At 63.5% G+C, this 23,428-nt stretch overlaps 1 protein-coding gene and 2 non-coding genes across 3 annotated transcripts; all 3 read left to right on the top strand.

Moving 5' to 3' along the window:
- The first annotated feature begins 419 nt into the window (after nucleotides 1-419).
- Nucleotides 420-23,027, top strand: CHD8 (chromodomain helicase DNA binding protein 8). The gene is given in 41 exon segments (XM_054045837.1): nucleotides 420-1,160; nucleotides 1,316-1,690; nucleotides 1,972-2,339; nucleotides 2,796-2,910; nucleotides 3,217-3,405; nucleotides 3,632-3,700; nucleotides 3,930-3,985; nucleotides 5,288-5,405; nucleotides 6,965-7,048; nucleotides 7,406-7,543; nucleotides 9,031-9,152; nucleotides 9,298-9,541; nucleotides 9,889-10,065; nucleotides 10,342-10,485; nucleotides 11,496-11,751; nucleotides 11,900-12,113; nucleotides 12,330-12,525; nucleotides 12,845-13,012; nucleotides 13,246-13,425; nucleotides 13,764-13,874; nucleotides 14,411-14,619; nucleotides 14,786-14,985; nucleotides 15,123-15,279; nucleotides 15,580-15,669; nucleotides 15,843-15,946; nucleotides 16,171-16,285; nucleotides 16,859-16,934; nucleotides 17,215-17,269; nucleotides 17,489-17,693; nucleotides 17,922-18,130; nucleotides 18,248-18,265; nucleotides 18,268-18,309; nucleotides 18,312-18,563; nucleotides 18,566-18,610; nucleotides 18,613-18,762; nucleotides 19,623-19,762; nucleotides 20,066-20,308; nucleotides 20,610-20,723; nucleotides 20,942-21,121; nucleotides 21,606-21,731; nucleotides 22,121-23,027. Coding segments are annotated over 41 exon segments (7,266 nt in total). The 5' UTR covers nucleotides 420-428; the 3' UTR covers nucleotides 22,601-23,027.
- Nucleotides 16,673-16,774, top strand: LOC128847181 (small nucleolar RNA U6-53/MBII-28). Its single transcript, XR_008446865.1, has one exon. It is a non-coding gene; the product is annotated as a small nucleolar RNA U6-53/MBII-28 (small nucleolar RNA).
- Nucleotides 20,389-20,496, top strand: LOC128847180 (small nucleolar RNA U6-53/MBII-28). The gene has a single exon (XR_008446864.1). It is a non-coding gene; the product is annotated as a small nucleolar RNA U6-53/MBII-28 (small nucleolar RNA).
- Nucleotides 23,028-23,428: the final 401 nt, after the last annotated feature.

Raw genomic sequence — 23,428 nt, 5'->3', positions numbered from 1 at the left:
ATGGGAGAAGACCAGGGCTGGGAAAGCAGGGGGCGGGGCGGGATTGCTGGGGCAGCAGGGGGCTGTGGAACGGGATTAAGGGGTAGAGCTGGGACGGCAGGGGGCTATGGGTCGGGATTAAGGGGCAGAGCTGGGATGGCAGGGGGCTGTGGGGCAGGAGTGAGGATGGGCATGTATGTGGGAGCATCTGGCCTCTCTAGCTGGGAGCCAGGGATTGAGATGTTGGAGGTGCATCCAGTAACCCCCCCCTCCCGTGTCTCCCATGCAGCCGGACCTGGACTCCTACTCTCCCTTCTCCATGAGGCCTGGTGCTGACTGACGTGACCCGCGGAGGCCCCGATTGTGACACTCACTGGGGAGGGGAGCCCTAAACCCCTCCCCACTGTGACAGCCCCCTCTTCGTGCCCCCCCCCCCCCCCCCCCCCGCCATGGCTGACCCCATCATGGACCTGTTCGACGACCCCAACCTTTTCGGCTTGGACTCCCTGACGGACGAAGGCTTTACCCAGGCACCGCCTGACCCCATCGAAGAGGCGCTGGGACTGCCGGGGGCACTGGACCCCTCCCAGCCGACTCCGCCCCCTGCCGCAGAGCCTGTCCAACCAGAGACGCTGCCAGGGCAGTCGAATCCCACGCCCGGCCCCCCCCAGCCGGACCCTCCGCAGCCAGGGCTCCCCCAGGGGCAGGAGGTGCTGAGGCAGGGGAACCCGTTCATGGGCGTGTCCAGTGCCAGCACTGCCGTGGTGTCGTCCTCCTCCGTTGGGGGGCAGCAGCTGCCTCAGGCTGCAGCCCCCCTGTCAGCCCCCAAGATTGTCATCCTGAAGGCCCCGGCGGGCGGCTCAGTGACGGGGGCCCATGTGGCTCAGATCCAGGCCCAGCCCCAGCCGCTGGGGGCGGCCAATGGGGGCAAGGTGACCTTTGCCAAGGTACTGACAGGCACCCCGCTGCGCCCTGGTGTCTCCATAGTCTCCAGCAATGCCGTGCTGGCCACCAAGGTGTCCCCCTCGGGCGGCCCCACCACTGTGCACCGGCTGGTCCAGCCTGGTCGGCCCGTCAAGCAGCTGGTGTTGCAGCCCGTGAAAAGCCCGGCAGGGGGCACAGGGGCTGCAGGCGGAACACCCCTGAAACCTGCTGTGACCCTGACATCCGCCCCTGCTCAGGTAAGGGGGCTGGGGGGCAGGCATGTCTGACCCCAATGTGAAAGTCAACACTCATTCTGCTGGCGCTCTGGGGTGGGGGGGCTGTTGAGCAGGGTATGGGGTAGGAGCACTTGGGGGAGGCTGGTGTCTAACCCCCATTGCTCTTTCCCCCACAGGGCGAGTCGAAGCGCATCACCCTGGTGCTCCAGCAGCCGCAGGGTGGGGGCGGCCCCCCCGGGCAGCGCCACGTGGTGCTGGGCAACCTGCCAGGGAAGATCGTGCTGCAGGGCAACCAGCTGGCGGCCCTGAGCCAGGCCAAGGGGGCACCGGGCCAGCCCGCCAAGGTGGTGACCATCCAGCTGCAGGTGCAGCAGCCCACCGGAAGTCAGCCTGGGGGGCCTCAGAAGATCCAGCTGCTGCAGCAGCCCCCGGCAGCAGGTGCCTCAGGGCAGCAACCTTCCCTGGCGGTCTCTTCCGTTCAGCAGGCCCAGGTGGTGGGCGGCCCAGGACAGAGGCTGACGGTGCCGCTCAAGGTTGTGCTGCAGCCGCAGGTGAGCTGGGGAATGGAGCCTGCTTAGGGAGAGCTGCCCAAGGGTGGGGGCCTGTGAAGGTGTCTGTGAAGGCTCCCTGGGCCCATCCCTATTGTATGACTTTCCCCTAGGCCACTCGTCCCAGGGCGGCTCCCTGGGGGGAAGGCAGGGTCTGAGGGGAGTTTGGGTCGGGGGTGATGGTCTCGTCCCCCCAGGCTGGCTCGTCCCAGGGTGGCTCCCTGGGGGGAAGGCGGTATCTGAGGGGAGTTTGGGTCAGGGGGTGATGGTCTCGTCCCCCCCAGGCTGGCTCGTCCCAGGGTGGCTCGCCTGGCCTCTCCGTGGTGAAGGTACTGAGCAGCAGCGAGGTGGCGGCGCTGTCCAGCCATGGCACACGCGGTGGCTCGGAGGAGACCCGCAAGCTGGAGCACCAGAAGAAGCAGGAGAAGGCGAACCGCATCGTGGCGGAAGCCATCGCCCGGGCGCGGGCTCGGGGCGAGCAGAACATCCCCCGGGTGCTGAACGAGGACGAGCTGCCCAGTGTGCGGCCCGAGGAGGAGGGCGAACGCAAGCGGCGCCGCAAGGGCGAGCGTGGGGGGCCAAAGGAGGAGAGGCCTCGCAAGGGCCGGGGCCAGGGGGGCTCTGGCAAAAGCAAGGGGCGCAGCAAGCCCAGGTGAGACCCCTCATACAGTCCACCCCCCCCCCAATCCGGAGCCCCCATCTCATCATGCAGTCCCCCCCAGGGGAGACTTGACCGCCCCAGCCCAGAGACACAGGAAACGCAGGGTTGAAGGCTGGAGAGTTTCCCCATCTTCCCCTGTTCCAGCCCCACCCCACCTTTCCCCAGCCCCTCTGGTCCCATCTACCCCATCTTGCCCTTGGGGGGTGCAGGCAGGTGGCTGGTCCCTGGTGGGGGTTGTATTGGGAACTGCAGCCAGTGCCGGAGGGGTTGGGGCTAGATCTGGGCTGGGGTGGGAGCTGTGCTGGATGCTGGTGAGAGGTGGGCAGCGGCTCTGTCTGCCCAGCAGAGCGGAGCCCTGGCCTCCCTTCCCCCGCAAAGGGGTGTGAGCTCAGCCCCCCCCTCACTCTGCCTGTCTGTCCCCCTGTTGTCCCCGTCCCCCCCTCCCAGCACCATCACCCCCGTAGTGGGGAAGAAACGGAAGCGGAACGCCTCCTCTGATAACTCGGACACTGAGGCCATGCCAGCTCCATCCCCCCGCGAGGAGGAGGAAAGCAGTGTCCAGGTGAGGAGACTGGGGTGTGCGTGGTGTATGGGGGGGGTTGATGCACTGCCCACGGGGGGACCTGGGTACACAGGCTGCCCGGACACTTGGGTTCCCTGCCTGGGAGGGAAGCAGTGTGATCTCTGCGGGGAGGGAGTGAGTAGGGCAGGGGGCTGTGCCCTGCACCCCATGTGTGTGGGTGTGTGTGTCTGCGTCTGCCCCGCTGCCCTCTAACCCTTTGTGTGTATGTGGGGTCTCTGTCCGGGCTCTGTGTGCAGTGTCTGTCCTGGGGTGTCTCTAACACGTGCCCCACTCCCGCACCCTCAGAAACGTCGCTCCAACCGGCAAGTGAAGCGGAAGAAATACACCGAGGATCTGGACATCAAGATCACGGACGACGAGGAAGATGAGGAGCTGGACGTGACGGGGCCAGTGCGGCCTGAGCAGCCTCCCGCGCCACAGCCCCCTGCCCCTGAGCCAGAGGGAGAGACCCTGCCCTCCATGCAGTTCTTCGTGGTGAGTCCCCTGCCCCAACCTGCCTGGGCCCCACGGGGATGCGGGGAGCAGGACCACTGCTCCCTACACCTTTCCTGTGTAAGTCTGGGGGTGGGGTGAGAGGAGCCCCAAGGGTGTTCGGGCGGTGAAGTGTGATGCAGCTGCAGCTAGGGCCCAGTCTGCAGTCTGGAAGGCAGGGTGTGCGTGTAATTCCCACTCCCCCAATCTCTCCCATCCCTGCCCTCAGGAGAACCCCAGCGAGGAGGATGCTGCCATCGTAGACAAGGTGCTGTCCATGCGGGTGGTGAAGAAGGAGGTGAGCGCTCACGCCGTGAGGATGGGTCTGACGCCTCCAGGCACCAGGTCCTGCAAGAGGGGGCCAGGGACTGGGATATGGGGCCTTTCTCCTCTAGGAGGTGCTGGCTGCAGTCTGGCCACAGGGGAGGAGGGTGGAGCTGGGTGCTTTGGTGGAGGGGTGGGGTGTTTAGGGATTTGAGTACAGGGTGTCAGCAGCACTAACCCCCACCCCCCGTCTCTCTCTCCAGCTCCCCTCAGGGCAGTTCACGGAAGCAGAGGAATTCTTCGTCAAATACAAGAACTAGTAGGTGTCATGCCCTTCCCCAAGGCGTCTAGGTGCCACTACCCCCTGGAGTGCTCTGAGTCCAGCTCCCCACCTGCCCCCACGTGGTGTGGGGAGGGTGCAGCCGCATCTCCCCAGCTCTGGTTTTCCCCTGCAAGGGCCTGGAGGGGAGGGGAGGGGGCAGATGGATCTGGAGCACCTAGTGCCACAGACCCTGGGTGTCAGGGGCACTGGTGTGGCCACTCACCACTAGCACCGCATGTGGGCACCAGCACCCAGATGGGGAGGGTCAAGGGTGCCGAAGGGATGGAGCATGGGAGCCTTTTAGAGCTGGTTGAAACATTTTCAGCAAAATAGTTTCTCTCCAAAAATAATAAATAAATAAGCCCCAAAATGTGTCGGCTCTGTGACAATTTCAACCAAACTTTTGACAAGAAGATTCTAGTTCCAGGGATGTCCAGGAAGTAAAAGTGTTTCATTTTGACTGGCTCTCTTTTGACTCAACTTTTCTATTACCAAATTGGGATGTTCCATTTATGAACATTATCCTGGGGCCTGAAGACCCAGGCAGGGTCTCTTAATCCGGGGCCATGAAGAGAAATTGGTGTTAGTCAGGTCTGCTCTTTGTTGCAGTCCTAAAGAACCAACACACAATCCTGTGCCCTGGGACACGATAAGGCAGTTTCCTGGCCCGTGCTCTCCAGGCCTACCTCCACGGCCAGTCCTGTGGCCCAAGGAGCTCCATGTCTCAGCTCCCTCCCTAGGCCATACTCCTCGCTGCATCACTTCTTTCTGCTGGCTTTCCGGCTTTCCCACACACAGAGCTCTGCTACCAGTCAGCCCCCAGATCCTGCCTCTGCAGCCAGACCTTTTGCCTGGGGGGATGGTTTCCTACCGCTCCCAGCAGTCACTACCTAACAGGGCATTGAACTGCTCCTTCCATTTAGCTTGACTGAAGGATGGCTGGTGCACCACCAGCTCTGTGGGACATGGCCGCTGTCGACGCCCGCCAGCACAACGTATCGTGTTGTCTGTTTTCATATAAAATGAGACTACTTGAAACCATAACTTCATAAGGCTTCCACCTTCACCCTATGGAAACGGCGGGTTTCCATGCCCATGGGTCACACTTGTTTCGGGGGGTTTGTTTCTCGGGAGATTCTGAAATTTCTGCTTCTGTTCGGATTCTGAATGGAGAAAACTCAGCACTATCAGAATTTCCACGCGCGGAATTCAAACTTCCAGTTTCTGGCCAGGTATAATATCGCTCATGTGGTGTCCATCCGTTTGTCTGTCTGTCTAACCCCTCTGCCCTTCCTCCAGCTCGTATCTGCACTGTGAATGGGCCACCATTTCCCAGCTGGAGAAGGACAAGCGAATCCACCAGAAACTCAAACGCTTCAAGACCAAGATGACCCAGATGAGGCACTTTTTCCACGAGGTACCAGGGGGCAGGCGGGTGGGTGAAAGCCATGGGGGGGACCACAGGGTCGGAGCAGCGGTGACACTTCCTGGGGGTACCCGAGGCTGTGAGGCCCCTCGCTACCCCCTGCCCTGAGTGTGAGGGCAACCCACCACCCCAACTCCATGGGCAACACAAGCACTGCCCCCTGGGCCTCGCCTGCCCCATTGTTACTGTATTGGTTAGCGATCGACATGCCCCAGCTCCTGGGCCCTCCATGCCTCCCCTGGCCGCTCGCAGCATCCACAGACTTGCTGCTCCCAAAGAGGCAGGACACCCTCAGATCATCGCTCCCTCAGCACAGCACTTGGATACATTTAGAGCTGCAGTTCTCAGCCCGCGGCCCAGTCAGCACGCAGCTGCAGCCCGTGTGACACCCTCAGGGCCCTACAGGTAGTGGGGGGCAGCCTATGTAACAAACAGAGCTACATATGCAACCCGCAATGGTAACTAGGATGAGAACCTCTGGTTAGTAGTGAAAACGAGGATATGGTTTCATTAACAAAGCGTAGAGATTCCAATTGCAGTAAGTAAAGTATTGGAAAGAGAGAGTGACTAGAAAATGAAACATCACCACCCATTCCAGAGCGTGGACTGAGTGTGCTAGAGACTCTCCTGTCTCGATGAGTATTGCTCACCCAGATTCTTTGCAGCACTTTGCGGCCAGGTTGGCTGTGACCCTGGCTGGCTGCCTCGCAGGTGAAGGCACTGGAGTGCATCGCTTTGCACTCCGAGGTGCAGCAGAAATCCTCGGCTGTTCCTCCTATACAGGATGCCTCCGCTGTCTGTCATTCCTGTAGATGCTGCAATCTCTTCCGCAGATAGGTGCACGTTGTGAGGCAGACAATAACCACATGGCCAGACAGAGAGACCCTGGGGGCGTTTTGCCTTCCTCTGCGGCGTGGGTCACTTGCAGGTTTAAACTAGTGTCAATGGCGGATTCTCTGTAACTTGAAGTTTTAAACCATAGTTTGAGAACGACAATAATTCAACCAGAGGTGTGGGGTCTGTTGCAGGAGTGGGTGAGGGTCTGGGGCCTGCGACGTGCAGGAGGTCAGACTAGACGATCACGATGGTCCTTCCTGGCCTTAAAGTCTCTGAGTATTTGAGAAGTGTCTGGTCCCGCTGGCCTGAAAGCAGCGTTTCCGAGGGTGTTGCCACCCTAACGCCAAGCCCTTAGGAACATAATTTCCAGCACAGACCCGGAACTCTATAAATGTTCTCTGTACGTGCGTTTCCCAAGGATTAGTGACCAGTGGGCTGCCGGCTCGCAGTACAGACCTCACTTGCCACCCTTTGAGCTCTGACACACCTAACTGACCCAGGAGGCCCCTGTGAAGCCCTATGCCCGCCGTGCCCTCTACCCATTGGCATCCAGGGGTCCGTTTGGCACTGTAGCCATGGGACTGACTCCTTCCCCGCAGCAGTGGAGGACTGGGCGGGTGGGAACTGGGGGTCCCCGGCCAGGACGGGGTGAGTGCCAGCCCTCAGGGAGACTGGGGACAGGGCGAGGGGAGTTATGTACGTCTCCTCCCCAGGATGAAGAGCCTTTTAACCCTGACTACGTGGAGGTCGACCGGATCCTGGATGAGTCTCACAGTGTGGATAAGGACAACGGAGAGGTGACCAGGGTGGGGTGGAGGGTTTAGCTGTGTGGGGAAGGGGAAACTGGGACAGTGAGGTGTGGGGGGTAAGTGGGGTCTGGGGCAGAGGCCAAGGCTCTGGGGCTGCAAACCCCCCTGATTTATGGGGGGCTATTGGGGCTTGGAGTGAAGTTCCAAGGAAACTCGCTCCGGGGGTGGGGTTGGGGACTGGGAACAGGCACCAGTGAGGACCTCCTCCCCCCAATTTTCCCCTCCCTGCACATGGCCCTGGCCTGGTTGGAGAGAGGTGACACTCTCGGTGGGGCGGGGATGAGCTGTGGCGGCTGGGTGCTGTGGGAGCCCCTTGTGACCATGGGCCTGTCCCTGTACCCGCAGCCAGTGATCTATTACCTGGTGAAGTGGTGCTCCCTGCCTTATGAGGACAGTACCTGGGAGCTTAAGGAGGACGTGGACGAGGGGAAGGTCCGTGAGTTCAAACGCATCCAGGCCCGGCACCCTGAGCTCAAACGTGTGGTGAGTGACAGTCTCTGGCTCCACCCCCCCAGTCCCAGCACTAGAGCTGCCAACTTTCTAATAATACAAAACCAAACACCATTGCCCTGTGCCTTCTCCAAGGCCCCATCCGCTCCATCCCCCCTCCCCCACCCTCACTCACTTTCACTGTGCTGGGACAGGGAGTTGGGATGCAGGGAGGGCTCCTGGGGGGGGCCAGAAATGAGAGGTTCTGGGTGCAGGAGGGGGCTCTGACCTGGGGCAGGGGGTTGGGGTGTGGGAGGGGATTCAGGGCGCAGGCTTTGGGCAGCGCTTACCTCAGGTGGCTCCCGGAAACGACCGGCCTGTCCAGCTCCTAGGCATGGGGCAACCAGATGGCTCTGCTTGCACCCGCGGGTGCCACCCCCTCCCACAGGCGCCGCCCCTGCAGCTCCCATTGGCTGCAGTTTACGGCTAACGGGAGCTGCGGAGCCAGGGTGGGGGTAGCACATGGAGCCACCGTGGCTGTCCCTCCGCCTAGGAGCCAGCCAACCAGACTTTAAATGGCCCGGTCAGCGGTGCTGACTGGAGCCACCAGTAGGGTTACCATATTTTAAGCCTCCAAAAGGAGGACACTCCATGGGGCCCCGGCCCCGCCCCCAACTCCGCCCCTTCCCCAAAGTCCCCACCCCAACTCCACCCCCTCCCCTGCTTCCCGCGAATATTTGATTCGCGGGAAGCCTGAAGCAGGTAAGGGGAGTGTGGGGGGGAGGAGACGCGGCCCCCAGTCTGGCGCCCGCCCCCCCGCGCGCGTCTCCAGCCTGGGTCAGCCCGCCCAGCAATGCCGGTCCCCGGCCGAGCACCCCCGGCCCGCCCAGCACCGCGGGCCCCCGGCCGAGCACCGCCGAGGGCCCGGCCCGGCCCCGCCGACCGCCGGCTCCCAAGCCCCGCCGGCCCCCATGTCCCGATTTTCCCGGACATGTCCGGCTTTTTGGGATTTCCCCCCCGGACGGGGATTTGGAGCCCAAAAAGCCGGACATGTCTGGGAAAATCCGGACGTATGGTAACCCTAGCCACCAGGGTCCCTTTTCAACCGGGCATTCCGCTCAAAAACCGGAGGCCTGGCAACTCTACCCAGCGTGATGAGTGACAGCCCCCAGCTCCACCCCATCAGACACCGGCTCCGCCCCCTCAGCCCAAATGTATCCAGGCCCTGAGCTCAGGGGCAGGAGGAGTAACAGCTGTGGCTCCACCCCCTACCCTGGCTCCACCCACCAGCCACCCCGCTTAAATGAATGGTGAGTGACAGCCCCCATCCTGCCTGCCCTCTCTCCCCCCCCCCCCCCCCCCCATCCCAAGCCGGCTCTGCCATCACCCCTTCCCCCCAAGCTGCCTCCCAGGCACCTGGAACACCCAGGTATGGTGAGTGACCGCACCTGTCTCCTCTCTGGGCAGCCCCCTCTCCACCGTTGCTGGTGTAGGGGGGGCTTCTTTCCACCATGCTGATGGTGTCCCCCTTGTCCCGCCAGGCCCGTCCCCAGGCCATCTCCTGGAAAAAACTGGAACTCTCCCACGAGTACAAGAACCGCAACCAGCTGCGGGAGTATCAGCTCGAGGGGGTCAACTGGCTGCTCTTCAACTGGTACAACAGGTGAGCTGGGTCTGGGGGGGCAGGTGAGGCTGGGGTTAGCTCTGTGTCTCCCACTCAGCTGGCAGAACTGCAGCCCGGCAGAGGGGCTGGGACGGGGGGAGGAGGTAGTTGGGGGGGATGCTGACCCCCTTTTCTCCCGCCACAGGCAGAACTGCATCCTGGCAGATGAGATGGGGCTGGGGAAGACCATCCAGTCAATTGCCTTCCTGCAGGAGGTTTATAACGTGGGCATCCGGGGCCCGTTCCTGGTCATTGCTCCCCTTTCCACCATCACCAACTGGGAGCGCGAGTTCAACACGTGGACCGAGATGAACAGCATCGTCTACCATGGCAGCCTGGCCTCCCGCCAGATGATCCAGCAGTACGAGATGTACTGCAAGGACTCCCGGGTACGGGGGGGGGGCGGGAGAGGGGCAGACACACGGGGGCGTGGACACGGACACATGCACGTGTACTGCAGGGAGGGGCAGACCCTCAGTGGCGTGGACACCCATACACATGTGCTGCAGGAATGCAAGGACTCCTGGGCGAGGAGCAGGGGTCCCAGCAGGCCAAGCTCTGGGAAGGGCGCAGGTCTCTGAGGTACAGGGGGAGGGAAAGCTAGGAAGGGTGTGGGGAGAGGGTCTCACGGCCCCAGGAGGTGGGTTTCCTGGCCTGGCATGTTGTGGGGAGGCTGTTCTTGGATGTGGCCCACCCACCCCACCCCCATCATGTGATTGCCCTTCCCCTCCTCCAGGGCCGGCTGATCCCCGGCGCCTACAAGTTCGACGCGCTGATCACCACTTTCGAGATGATCCTGTCGGACTGCCCCGAGCTGCGGGAGATCGAGTGGCGCTGTGTCATCATCGATGAGGCCCACCGGCTCAAGAACCGCAACTGCAAGCTGCTGGACAGTCTCAAGCACATGGACCTGGTGGGACAACTGGGGCCCCAGAGGTGTCCGGGAGGTGGGGTGGGGGGGAACCCCGGGGGAGGGAAAGGATGGTTGTGGTGGAGCTCGGCTGGAGCTGTCAGTGGGCTTCCCTCTGTGGGCGCTTCCTGCCCTGAGCTGGGCCCTGAGTGGGGGTTTTGGGGCTCTGTGAGGCATGGGCCCTCCCTCTGGGGGCTGTGCGGGGTTAGGAGGCTCCGTGGGGCTCTTTGGGGGGAGGGGTAGAATGGGGCTGCCCCCTGACGCCCTATCCTATGCCAGGAGCACAAGGTGCTGCTGACGGGCACCCCGCTGCAGAACACGGTAGAGGAGCTGTTCAGCCTGCTGCACTTCCTGGAGCCCTCGCAGTTCCCCTCCGAGGCAGAGTTCCTAAAGGACTTTGGGGACTTAAAGACAGAGGAGCAGGTAAGGGCGGGCGGGTATCCACCCCATCCACATGTCTAGTCCCTCCGTGCCGCACCGCCCTGCTCTCCCCGAGCCCCTCTGCGCCCCACTGTCTTGCCCTCCCCGAGGCCCTCATCCCCTGCCCTCCGCGCCCCACTGCCCTGCTCTCCCCGAGTCCCTCGTCCCCCGCCGTCCGCACCCCACCGCCCTGCCGTCTCCGTGCCCTGCCGCCCCGAGCCCCTCTGTGCCCCGCCGCCCCGAGCCCCTAGCCGTTTGTCCCCGCCGTCCACGCCCCACCACCCTGCCCTCCCCGAGCCCCTCCGCGCCCCACCGCCCTGCCCGCCCCTAGCCGTTTGTCCCCATTGTCCACGCCCCACCGCCCTGCCCTCCCCGAGCCCCTCTGCGCACCGCCGCCCTGCCCTCCCCGCCACACCATTGTCCGCACCCCGCCACCCTGCCCTCCCCGAGCCCCTCGTCCCCCGCCGTCCGCGCCCCACCGCCCTGCCCTCCACGAGCCCCTCTGCACACCACCGTCCATGCCCCACCGTCCTGCCCTCCCCGAGCCCCTCTGCACACCACCGTCCATGCCGTCCCAGAGCCCCTCGTCCCCCACCGTCCACGCCCCACCGTCCTGCCCGCCCCGAGCCCCTCTGCGCACCGCTGCCCTGCTCTCCCTGAGCCCCTTGTCCCCCACTGTCCGGCCCCACCGCCCTGCCCTCTGAGGCCGTCCAAGCCCCTCGTCCCCCACCCTCCTGCCTGCATGCCCCAAGCACCTCGACTTCTGTCCGCACGCCTTGTCCCAGACCACCCCGCCTGCACGCCCCAAGCCTCTTGTCTACCCCGCACACACCACTCCCTGCCCCCATCCTATCCCAGCCTGTTCTCTGTCTCTTCTTCACAACACCCATCACTGACAGTACCCCTCAATCCCAGACCGCAGCCCCCTGTTCTCCCGGCCCTGGGCTCCTCCCCCAACCCTCGTGTTCCCACCCCCACCGCCCCAGTGCTGACTGCCCCCGCCCTGCTCCCAGGTGCAGAAGCTCCAGGCCATCCTGAAGCCCATGATGTTGCGGCGGTTGAAGGAGGATGTGGAGAAGAACCTGGCGCCCAAGCAGGAGACCATCATCGAGGTGGAGCTGACCAACATCCAGAAGAAATACTACCGGGCCATCCTGGAGAAGAACTTCTCCTTCCTGTCCAAGGGGGCGGGGCACACCAACATGCCCAACCTGCTCAACACCATGATGGAGCTCCGCAAGTGCTGTAACCACCCCTATCTCATCAACGGTGAGGGGCCGGGCGGGGGCTTCCCCCTCGGGCAGCGCTGCCCCCTCACTGCCGGCGCCTGTCCCTGCAATGGGGCCATCTCAGTGGGGCCGGGTTGGGGGAATGCTGGGCCCCAGAGTAACGTGCTCACTTGTTCCTTCCCCGTCAGGCGCGGAGGAGAAGATCCTGGCTGAGTTCCGGGACTCCTGCCCGCACTACGTGCCTCATGACCTGCACCTCCAGGCCATGGTGCGCTCAGCCGGCAAGCTGGTGCTCATTGACAAGCTGCTGCCCAAGCTCAAGGCGGGCGGCCACAAGGTGCTGATCTTCTCACAGATGGTGCGCTGCCTCGACATCCTGGAGGACTACCTCATCCAGAGGCGGTGAGGGCACCTGCTATTCTAGGGCCTGTGTGTGAATAGACGCTCCCCCAGCAGGGGGTGGGATCGGGGAAGTGACCTTAGCTCTGCTGTAGGGCATACATCAACACAGGCTGTGGTAGGTTGGAAGGGGTGTCATCAGTGGTAATGAAGCTGGGGGTGCAGTGGGGCATGGAGTTCCATCACTACGTAAACACGGTGCTGGCCCCTCCCTCGCAGGTACCTGTATGAGCGGATTGACGGACGGGTGCGGGGGAACCTGCGGCAGGCCGCTATCGACCGCTTCAGCAAGCCTGACTCGGACCGCTTCGTCTTCCTGCTCTGCACCCGGGCGGGCGGCCTGGGCATCAACCTCACGGCAGCCGACACCTGCATCATCTTCGACTCGGACTGGAACCCCCAGAATGATCTGCAGGTACTGGGGACCCTCCCCTGCCCCACTGTGTGCTGCCTCCAAGAGCTGACGAGGGGGTCATGCCCTTCTCTTCCTGTACTCCCTGCAGTGTCTTCCCCCACTCTGGGGTCCCTGAGTGTTCTCTTACCCCACAACCCAGCCCCATCCCTTAGCATCCCCTGGGGCTGTCCCACCCCCTGTGCACTTCCAGGGCCCAACAACCACTGTCCCCTAGCTACTCCCCTTCCCTGCCCCTCAGAACGCTCTGGGTCCCGTGCCCCAGACACCGGCTCCTCCCCTGCTGAATGCACCGGGCGCCCTGATGCCCCTCTCTCCCCAGGCACAGGCGCGCTGCCACCGGATTGGGCAGAGCAAGGCGGTGAAGGTCTATCGCCTCATCACCCGCAACTCCTATGAGCGCGAGATGTTTGACAAGGCCAGCCTCAAGCTGGGGCTGGACAAGGCCGTGCTGCAGTCCATGAGCGGGCGCGAGGGCAGCATCGCCGGGGTGAGAGCACGCGGGGAGCCGTGGCATGGCTCCAATCCGGCCCCAGGGCGAGGGACTGGTGGGCTCAGGAGGGTGGCAGGGAGGAGGTGGTGGGCTGGTGGAGGGGCTGTGACGTTGGGGGTACCCGTGGGCTGGGGTGGTGGCATGGTGTGGAGGAGGTTCTGGGGGGCTGAGGGGGCTGTGACGTTGGGGGTACCCGTGTGAACAGTGTGTTGTCCCCCTCCCCTCCCCAGATCCAGCAGTTCTCAAAGAAGGAGATCGAGGACCTGCTGCGCAAGGGGGCCTATGCTGCCATCATGGAGGAGGACGATGAGGGCTCCAAGTTCTGCGAGGAGGATATTGACCAGATCCTGCTGCGCCGTACGACCACTATCACCATTGAGAGTGAGGGAAAGGGCTCCACCTTCGCCAAGGTACCCCCAGTTCCCCTGCGCAGATCCTTCCTGCAGATGCCCCCAACACCCCTCTCTGGAGACAGTGCAGGAGCTCCCCCTTCACCATGGTCCAGCTTTACCTCCCCACTCACCTGCAGGGCATGTCTCACCTGCATCCCGGTGGGAGGGACAGACAGACACACTCGGAGGTCAGCCTGTGGGTGGGGAATGGAAGCGCGGAGGGACACATGGGATGGCTAGACACATGGCACATTGTAGCTTGGAGATCCAGGGGCGGCACTGCCGCCTTACCCCCTCCTCCCCTTCCCCCCCCCCCCCCCCCCACACACCCCTAACCCCCTGGTTCCCTCCACCAGGCAAGCTTCGTGGCCTCGGAGAACCGCACAGATATCGCCCTGGACGACCCCAACTTCTGGCAGAAATGGGCAAAGAAAGCAGACCTGGACCTGGACCTGCTCAACAGCAAGGTTGGGGGAGAGGAGTGGACCCAAGGGGGCATGGGACCGGGCACTCGAGCGGGTGTTGGGGGTGGGGAACGTGCCCTCTTCAGCTGTGGGGGGAGGGGCTGGGGAGCAACGGGTGAGGGAGGGGGGTTGCTAGGGCCCCCAGAGCCTCCTATCCCCACAGCAGGCTGGGCAAATAGAGACAGTTGCCCCAGTAATGTGGATAAGCATCGGGTCGGAGCCCTACCAGGAGGAGGGGCTGCTTCCCACTGTGCTGAGAGCCCCCACAGCTCCCTGGCTCTAGATCTCACTCCCAGGCTTCCCTGGGCCCCCCGAAATCCCCAATCTGTCCTGAAAGGGAATGTGTCCAGAGCCACCTTGGAGAGGGGGTCTGGGCAGCAGGAGGTTCTCCCAGCCAGAGGGGTGGGGGGCGTATCCCAGAGCTGCCCTCCTACAGCAGGAGCTGATTCTGGGGTCTGGGCTGGCAGCTCTCCCTGTGTGCTTCCCCCCCCTTCCCCTCCCCCCCCAAATCTAGGTGTAACCATCCCTCCCCTCCCCAGAATAACCTGGTGATTGACACGCCGCGCGTGCGGAAGCAGACCCGGCACTTCAGCACCCTGAAGGACGACGACTTGGTGGAATTTTCGGACCTGGAGAGCGAGGATGAAGAGCGGCCACGCTCCAGGCGTCATGACCGCCACCACCCCCTGCACCACTCATACGGGCGTACGGACTGCTTCCGCGTGGAGAAGCACCTGCTGGTCTACGGGTGAGGAGGGCTTGTCTGGGGGTTCCCTGGGCCGGTGCTGACCCAGCCAGTCCCCCAGGGCTGCAGGTGCTGGTCTGAGGGCTTGGTATGGCCGGGTTCCTCGTGCCACGGGACACTGGGGGGGAGGGGTCTCAGGGCCAGCGCTGACCCGTGCGACTCCCCACAGCTGGGGCCGCTGGCGAGAGATCCTGTCCCACGGGCGATTCAAGCGGCGCTTGTCAGAGCGGGACGTGGAGACAATCTGCCGCGCCATCCTGGTCTACTGCCTGCTGCACTACCGAGGCGACGAGAACATCAAGGGTTTCATCTGGGACCTGATCAGCCCGGCTGAAAACGGCAAGGCCAAGGAGCTTCAGAACCACTCCGGTGAGGGTTCCCAGCCCACCCCACAGCTCGCTCCCTGCACGCCTGCCTGCCTCATAGAGGAGCCATGGAGCTCCTTGGGTGCGACGCCCCGCCAGCCCTCCGCCCCGTTCTGACCTCTCTGTCCATCTGTCCTCCAGGCTTGTCAATCCCCGTGCCCCGGGGGCGCAAGGGCAAGAAGGTGAAGTCCCAGAGCACATTTGACGTTCACAAAGCCGAGTGGATCCGCAAGTACAACCCCGACACGCTCTTCCAGGACGAGAGCTACAAGAAGCACCTCAAGCACCAGTGCAACAAGTAAGGGACCCAGGCGTCTGGGCTCCCCCCAACATGCACATGCTCACCAATAGTGCAAGTAAGGGACCCCGGTGTCCAGGCCCCCTCCCCCCAGCGTGCACACTCAACACTAGTACAAGCAGGGGACCCAGACATCCAGCTCTCCTTCTCCTCTCCTCTTCCCCCCCCCCCCCCCCCCCCACACGTACAAGGGACCTAGGGGTCCGAGCTGCCCTCCCCCGGCTGGGGATGGGGCCCAGGCATCTTACTCCCCAGTATGGACTCTGTGCTCTCTCTGACCCTGTGATGTGTCTCTGTCAGGGTGCTGCTGCGAGTGCGGATGCTGTACTACCTGCGCCAGGAGGTGATTGGGGACCAGGCCAGCAAGGTGCTGGCTGGTGCTGGTGCAAGGTAATGTACCTTCTGCCCCCCCACGCTGTGCTCCACTGCCCCTCCCCCCCCGCGTTCCTCATTGCTGCCCTGTCCCTGGTCCGTCCCTGTCTCTTGGCCCCCCCCCCATCTGTCCGTCCTCCCTGCGTCTGGACCTGCGTCTCACTTGTTTCTCTGCCCCCCTCTCCTCCCAGCGAGATCGACATCTGGTTCCCGCTGGTGGAGCAGCTGGAGGTGCCAACCGGCTGGTGGGATGCTGAGGCCGACAAGTCCCTGCTCATTGGGGTCTTCAAGCATGGTGCGTGTGTGGGGGTGGGTGTAGGGGACTCAACTCCCCTAGGTTGACAGCATGGGGGAAGGGGGGTCTCACTTGGGGAGGGATAAATTGTGCATGCGGTGGGAAGGGAGTGAACAGTCCCAGAGTGGTTGGGCCAGGGAAGGCTGTTTCTGGCCCCAGTGTGTGTCTGTGTGCACAGAGAGGGCAGTGGGGTGCTGAACCTGACCTGTGCCTCCTCCCCCCAGGCTACGAGAAGTACAACACCATGCGAGCTGACCCCGCTCTCTGCTTCCTGGAGAAGGCCGGGCGCCCCGATGACAAGGCCATCGCGGCAGAGCACCGCCTGGATGTGGGAGAGGGGTGAGTGACTGTCTAGGGGTAGGGGTGGGGCCTGGGCACAGGGGTGGGTTGAGTGATGTTTCTCAAACTTCTGTATTGATGACCCCTTTCTCACAGCAAACCTATGAGTGCAAACCCCCCCCCCCCCTTGTAAATTAAAAACACTTTTTTGTATTTAACACTATTATAAATGCTGGAGGCAAAGCGGGGTTTGGGGGTGGAGGCTGACAGCTCGTAACCCCCCATGTAATAACCTTGTGACCCCCTGAGGGGTCACAACCCCCAGTTTGAGAACCTCTGGTCTAGATGACTGACGGGTCTAGTGGGCAGAGCCTGGGCATGGGGGTGGGGGGGGGGGGTGAGTGGCAGCCAACATGGCGGGGCCTGGGTAACCTGTCCGGAGGGGCGTGCCTGTGATGACTTGCCATGCTAATACCGACCCCCCAGCAGCACTTGGCTCTGCCCTGGCGGGAATGAGTTAAACTTGCTTCTCACGGAGTTCTGAGGCACCAGCCCCCCAGGGGCTGTGGAGGGGGCCCAGCTGGGGGCAGTTCCTGGGGGGGTCACTAACCCCTCCTTTCCCATGGGCCTCAGGGCGGAGTTTGACAAAGACTGCGAGGACCCCGAATACAAACCGTTGTCCGGGCCGGCCAAGGAGCAGGACGATGAGGTGAGAGCTACTCCTAGCCACCCCCTCGCCCCAGGGTCCTCCTCTGCCCTCAGGTCCCTCTCCACAGCGCTCCACCTTGTCCCCCTCTACCCTCTCCCCACCGGGTTCCCCATCCCCACAGACCCCCTGCTCCCCCCGCCATAACCCAGCCCCCCATTGGCTCCTGGGGCATCCTTGTCTGGGGCAGGCAGCAGGCTGGGTATCGGGCAGGGGGTGGGTGACATGGCTGAAGGGCATAGTACTCCCAGTCCTTAATGTGTCTCTCCTTCCCCACCCCCAGGGTGATCCCCTGATGCTGCTGGACGAGGAGATCTCGGTGGTGGATGGGGATGAAGGTAAGGGGGTGGGGAAGAGGGTGGCTGGAGCACAGAAAGGGTTAAAGTAGGCACTGTCCCGTAGCGTGTAGGCTGGGGCTGGCTGGGAGGGGTTTGGGGTACAGGGTCTGTGTGCATTTGGGGGCTGTGACCCCTGTTGTCTCCCTGCAGGCCAGCCGGGGGGTTGGGGTGCCACGTCTGTGCAATGGAGGGGCTCTGACCCCTGTTGTTCCCCGGCAGGCCAGCCGGCCCAGCCCGGGCACCTGTTCTGGCCGCCGGGCTCAGTGCTCACGGCCCGCCTGCGGCGCCTCATCACTGCCTGCCAGCGCAGCTACAAGCAGGAGCAGCTGAAGATGGAAGCCGCAGAGCGGGGGGACCGGCGGCGCCGGCGCTGCGAGGCAGCTTGCAAGCTCAAGGAGATGGTGCGCCGGGAGAAGCAGCAGCGGTGAGGCCAGGGCAACATGCAGCCGTAGGGGGGAGCCCCACCCTGTTCCAGGGGGTGCTTTAGAGATGGGACACGCACCCTGCAGCCACCACAGGCCTCTAGGATGGGGGGGCCCTGGTTCTGGGATATCTGGGGCGAGGATAGGGGGGCTTGGGGCAGAGGTGCATCTTCCCAGGGACTGGCTCAGGTCCACGGGCCCGCTGAGGCTCTCCTGTTCCCCGCCTGCAGGTGGACACGTCGGGAGCAGTCGGATTTCTACCGCGTGGTGTCCAGTTTCGGGGTGGAGTACGACCCTGACACGCTGCGCTTCCACTGGGGCCGCTTCCGGGCGCTGGCCCGGCTCGACCGCAAGACAGACGAAAGCCTCACCAAGTATTTCCATGGGTTTGTGGCCATGTGCCGGCAGGTGTGCCGGCTGCCCCCAGCCGCCAGCGACGGTGAGTGTCTGTCTGCCAGCAGCCCTGAGTGGGCATAGGATAGGGTGAGGATAGGTAAGTTGGGGGTCTGGGCTCCCAAAGTCTCTGACCCCTCCCGCCCCCCATCTCTCCCCACAGAGTCCCCGGACCCCACGCTGTCATCGAGCCCATCTCGGAGGAGCGGGCCTCCAGGACACTGTACGCGTGGACCTGTTGCGCCGGCTGCGGGAACAGGTCCTGTGCCACCCGCTGCTGCAGGAGCGCCTGGCCCTGTGCCAGCCACCGGGCCCTGAGCTGCCCACCTGGTGGGAGTGCGGGCGGCACGACAGGGAGCTGCTGCAGGGGGCAGCACGCCATGGGCTGAGCCAGACCGACACCACAATCATGCAGGACCCCGACTTCTCCTTTCTGGCTGCCCGCCTCAGCTACTTGCATGGCCGGGCTGGGACGCCTCAACCCCTGCAGGGGGTGCTGGAGCAGCCACAGCCTCCCCCTGTCCCCCACGCCCGAGCTGCCGGCCCCGCTGCTGCCTGTGCTTCTCCCCAAGCCTGACTCAGCTGATGACTCGGACTCGGAGCTCGACCTGGGGAAGCTCTCGCCCTCCACATCCGGGTCATCGTCGTCCTGCTCAGAGGACAGCGACGATGAGAGGGGTGAGTGTGGGACCCCCTGTACTCCTCCCCCTGGGGTTCCACCCCATCCCCTCTGGGTCACCCATACCCTCCCTGAGCCAGGGATCCCCTCTGCCCTCCACGTCCAGGTCATTGTCCTGCTCTGAGGACCGCATGGAGTGTGGGACCTCCATGCCCCTCCTCCCTGTACCCAGACTGAGCTAGGGATCCCCCTGAGCCAGCTCTGACTGCAAACGAGGGTGAATGACCTGACCCCACAAGCCAGGTCTCTTCCCCTCCCCCCCCGTTCCAGTGACTTTGAGAAGTGGGGGTGCCCACCTGGACCACCTCCAGAAGCCCTTAAAGGCCAGGAATTCCCCCCCCCTGATATCAAGGTGTTCCCCTCTGGAGTGCAGGGAAGTCCCCTGGCCTGAGGGACAAGCCCCTGGGGGGGGGGGGGGGGCAGGTCCATCTGTGGGGGTGGGTCGGTCGGTCTCTGCATCCTCCTCACCCTTTTCTCTCTCTGCAGGCAGGGAAGCCTGCAGGATGGGCGTTGGTCATGGAAGCAGGAGGCCTCCGTCTCCCTGTGGCAGGAGTGGGGGGCGGAGGTGTCTCCCACCACCCTCACCCCCTACGCACGATGCCCTCTGTGGCAGGAGTTGCCCATGGGGTGGAGCGTCTCTCTCTCCCCACCCCCCAGGCCTGATGCCCTGCGGGGGGGAAGCTGTCCATGGGGGGGGGGGGTCCGTCTCTCCCCACGTCTGGTGCCCTGCGGGGAAGCTGTCCATGGGGGGGGGGGGGGGTGTCTGTCTCACCACCCCCAGGCACAGTGCCCTGCGGGGGAAGCTGTCCATGAGGAGTGTGATGTCCATCTCACCACCCCCCTCTTTCCCTACCCCCAGGCACCATGCCATGCGGGGGGAAGCTGTCCGAGGAGGAGTCCCTGCTCTCCCTGCCCACTTCCCAGGAGGGTGACTCTCCCCAGCCCACTGCCCCGGAGCTGCTGCTGCAGGAGCGGCAGCGTGCCCACGAGTGGCCCAAGGTACTGCTGGGGGAGGGGGACACAAACCCAGCCCCAATCATCTGGGGAGCTGGGTGGGGCCATTGGGAGGATTGGGGGTAGGTTCTGTGGGGGAGTGTGGGGGTTGTCATGGCTACATGGCAGGTTTTGATGGGGTGGTTGCTGTGGCTCTGTGGGGGGGATGGGGTGTTACCATGGTTACGAGGCCGGTATTGTTGGGAGGTTACCATAGTTCTGGGCAGGAATGGAGGGGTTGCCATGGTTATGTGGCTCATTGTAATGGGGTGGTTGCCATAGTGATACTGACACCCCTGTCTCCCCCAGGACCGGGTGCTCATTAACCGCATCGACCTGGTGTGCCAGGCTGTGCTGTCGGGGAAGTGGCCCTCAAGTCAGCGCAGCCAGGAGCTCTGCGGTGGCCATGGGGGAGACCTTGCCCCCCGGCTGCCAGGTGACTACGCCAGCTCGCCTGCTCCCCATGCCTGCCCCCAGGATGAAGCGCCAGCCCTGTACACCCGGCTCCGGCACAGCCCCGAGGAGAAGGAGTTCACTGTGCAGATCAAGGACGTGAGTGGAGGTTTGGGGGTGCCAGTCCCATGGGAGGGGGGGCAGGGCGGGGGTTATGGGGGATGTCTCTCCAGAGGTGGTGCCTGTGATGACTTGCCATGCTAATACCGACATCTCCCTGGCAGTGCATGTGGCTCTGCCCTGGGGAGGAATGAGTTAAACTCACTTCTCATGGAGACCTGAGGTGCCTGCTCCCCTGTGGGTCTGGGACAGTGGGGGGGGGGGGGGGGAGCGGGGGTCATGCTGGGGTGGCATTGGCCCCTGTTTCCCAGCCCCCATGCTGACCCTGTGTCTCCCCCAGGAGGAGGGGATCAAGCTGACGTTCCAGAAGCATAAGCTGATCCCCAATGGCGCTCTACATGAGCGGCACCCGCACCCGCTAGGCCACAAGAAGAGCAGCAAGAAGCTGGTGGAGGTGAGGGGGTGGGAGAGCATATCCGAGGGGGTGCGGGGTTTCTGAGTCCAGCAAGAGCTGCAGAGCCTGGGAGGGCTGTGGGGGGTTGTATGCACAGGGGTGTCTGCCTTCATGGAAGCTGTAGTACCTGGGGAGGTGGGATTGCTGGGGGGGGTATCTGTCCTGGCTGGTGGGGCTTTGTGGGGTCTCACTCTCCTGACTGGGGGTGTCTGCCCCAGCTGGAGCTGCAGTGCTTGGAAGGGCTGCGGGGCCCTGACATCGACCTGGAGGCGCGGATCCCGGTGGTGCACAAGGCGAATGGGACATTGCTGGTGGGGGAGGCGGCCCCACGCCGAGCTGATCTGGAGGCCTGGCTACATGCACACCCTGACTTTGCCATTGACCCCCGCTTCCTGGCTGTGAGTGTCACCCTGCCCCTCCCTTCTGTCAGGGCCATGCCGGAGAGCCCTTGGGCCCCAGCTTCCTGCCCTCCTGCCTCTTCACCCTGGGCTCCTGCTCCCCAGTGCCGGTCTGGAGATGGGAGAGAAATGGGCTTTGGACACGGCCATGCACACATGCCTCTCTTCCTCCCTGCTGCTGCTCTTCTCTCTCCCTGCCATGTGATCTGCCAGAACTGCCCCCTTACTCCCAGAGACACACTCCAGGAGTGTTCAGCAGGTTCAGGCCCCTCTGGGGATGGACTCTGATAGGCCCCAAATAGAGGGAGGCTCTGACAGCTACTGCCCCCTGGTGTCATGGTGCTGCTGTCAGGTAGAGGCCCTTCAGGGAGGTGGGGCCCTGAGCAGTTGCTCCGCCTGGGGAAGCAGAGCCAGAGCCAAATAACCAGTTGTCACTTTCTCTTGCCCCGATCCCTGTGTGTCATTCCCCGTTCCCACCTCCCAGTACATGGAAGATCGGCGCAAGCAGCACAAGTGGCACCGGTGTAAAAAGACAGGCACAATAGAGCTGAGCTGCCTGCCGGGGTTGGAGCAGGGCCCTGGGGCCAGTAGCTCCCACAACGGCAAGAAGGTGAGAGGCAGGTGCTAACCCCTCCCTGTCCACCCCCTTCCATCTCATCCAGCGTTCACCTGGCCCCCTCCCATTGATCTACCCCCTACCTTTACCCTTCACCTTCATACAGCCTCTTCTAACCCCCTGCAAGGGCAGGGCCCAGAGGCTGGGTCCGTATCTGCCTGGACTCTCCATGGGTTTCATCCCCCAGCTCCCTCCAGTCATGGTGTGTGCTCCCTTGGGAGAGGGGTGTGACAGTGTGGGGAATCTCTAACTGCTGGGCGGAAGGGTCCACTGTCCTTGCTGGGGGCAGGCTAGCCCCATAGCAGTACTGGGTACTGGACTGGGGGGGGGGGGGGGGGGGCAGCCTTGCAGCATTAACTCTTCCCCTTTCTCTCCCTTCCCAGGGCTTCATGACTGACCCTGTGATGAGCCGGCTGTTGCCAGGGCCATTGGAATCCGAGGGGGGCCTGAAACAGCTACGGGGTCGCCGGGCTGGTGTGGAGCTGTCCAAGATGGTATCCCTGATGGGTGGGGCTGGGCGGAGCCAGCTGGGGGCTATGGGGCCCCTGTCTTTACACAGTCCCTTCCAGCCTGGACCAGCCCCTGGCTCTTCCCTGCCCTATATGCCCTTCCCTATAGCCTCCTCCTCTGGATCCCTGCTGCACCCAGGGTTGGGCCATGGCAGCTATCCCCCAGGCCCGCGTGTGCACCTGGGCTCCCTGGGGCACCCGCAGCCTGACGAGGAAGAGGAGGATGAGGAGGATGAGATAGATGACTTATCTCAGGGCTACGCCAGTTCAGAACAGGACTTCTCCCTGCTCGATGACCCCATGATGCCAGCCAACTCGGACTCCAGTGATGGTGCTAATGACGGGGGCGACTGAGCTGAACAGACGGAAGAGGGGACTGGAACTTACTGACTGTGTGGGGGATGGCTGGAGCGACCCTATGGTGGGCCCTCAGCATCCATCAAACAATCCTCTTCCCGTGCTGGGGCTCAGGGTACAGAGTGGGGGGACTCTGCCCTGGCCTGGGATGATGGGAATGGGCACAGACCCTGTCCTGGGGCAGGGGAGCCTCCCTGGGCTAGATGTATGGGGGCTTGGCCAGTAAAACTGCACCCCAGTATGAGGCCCCAGCTAGGGTCACCTCCCAACCTGCGGCATTATCGGCCAGTGTGCATCCCTGCTCCTTACTTGGCCTTCAAGGGGTGGCAGCCCCTATCCTCAGCCCCAGCCGTGCAGGGCTCAATGCTGTATTGTATGGGGGGGAGGGGGGCTATATTTATATAAATATGTAATATGTCTTGTGTAATAGGGGTGGGGAGGGGCTGCTGTGGTGGGGCCGGGACCCTGTGGGGGGCTGCCATGTGGCTGGAGCGGGTGGGGGGTGGGGCTGCCTGGGTTAGCGCTTCCTGTAGTTGAATTTTTTTTCTAATAAAAGAAACAAAATGTGCAAAAAAAAAAAAAATCCCCTAAGCCTGGCCTATGGTGTGGGTGTGGAGGAGCTGTAGGCTGGGCAGAGGGAGCAAGTCTCTGCCTGGTTTCCTAGCAGCTGTGGCCTGGGAGCAGCCCTGGCCCCCCCGGCCTCGCGCCTGGCTCTGAACTGGGCCTTTGGGTCTGGCTCCCTCCTGCTGCCCCTTCCCCTGGGGGGGAGGGGTGGGGGTGTGAGCGGCCCCCCCCCCGGGGGTGTGAGCAACAGCCCCCCCCCCC

This window comes from Malaclemys terrapin, chromosome 12, assembly GCF_027887155.1.
Source record: "Malaclemys terrapin pileata isolate rMalTer1 chromosome 12, rMalTer1.hap1, whole genome shotgun sequence".
NCBI lineage: Eukaryota > Metazoa > Chordata > Testudines > Emydidae > Malaclemys > Malaclemys terrapin.
Note: the sequence above shows the minus strand (reverse complement) of the source record. Positions and strands in the feature narration are given on the sequence as shown.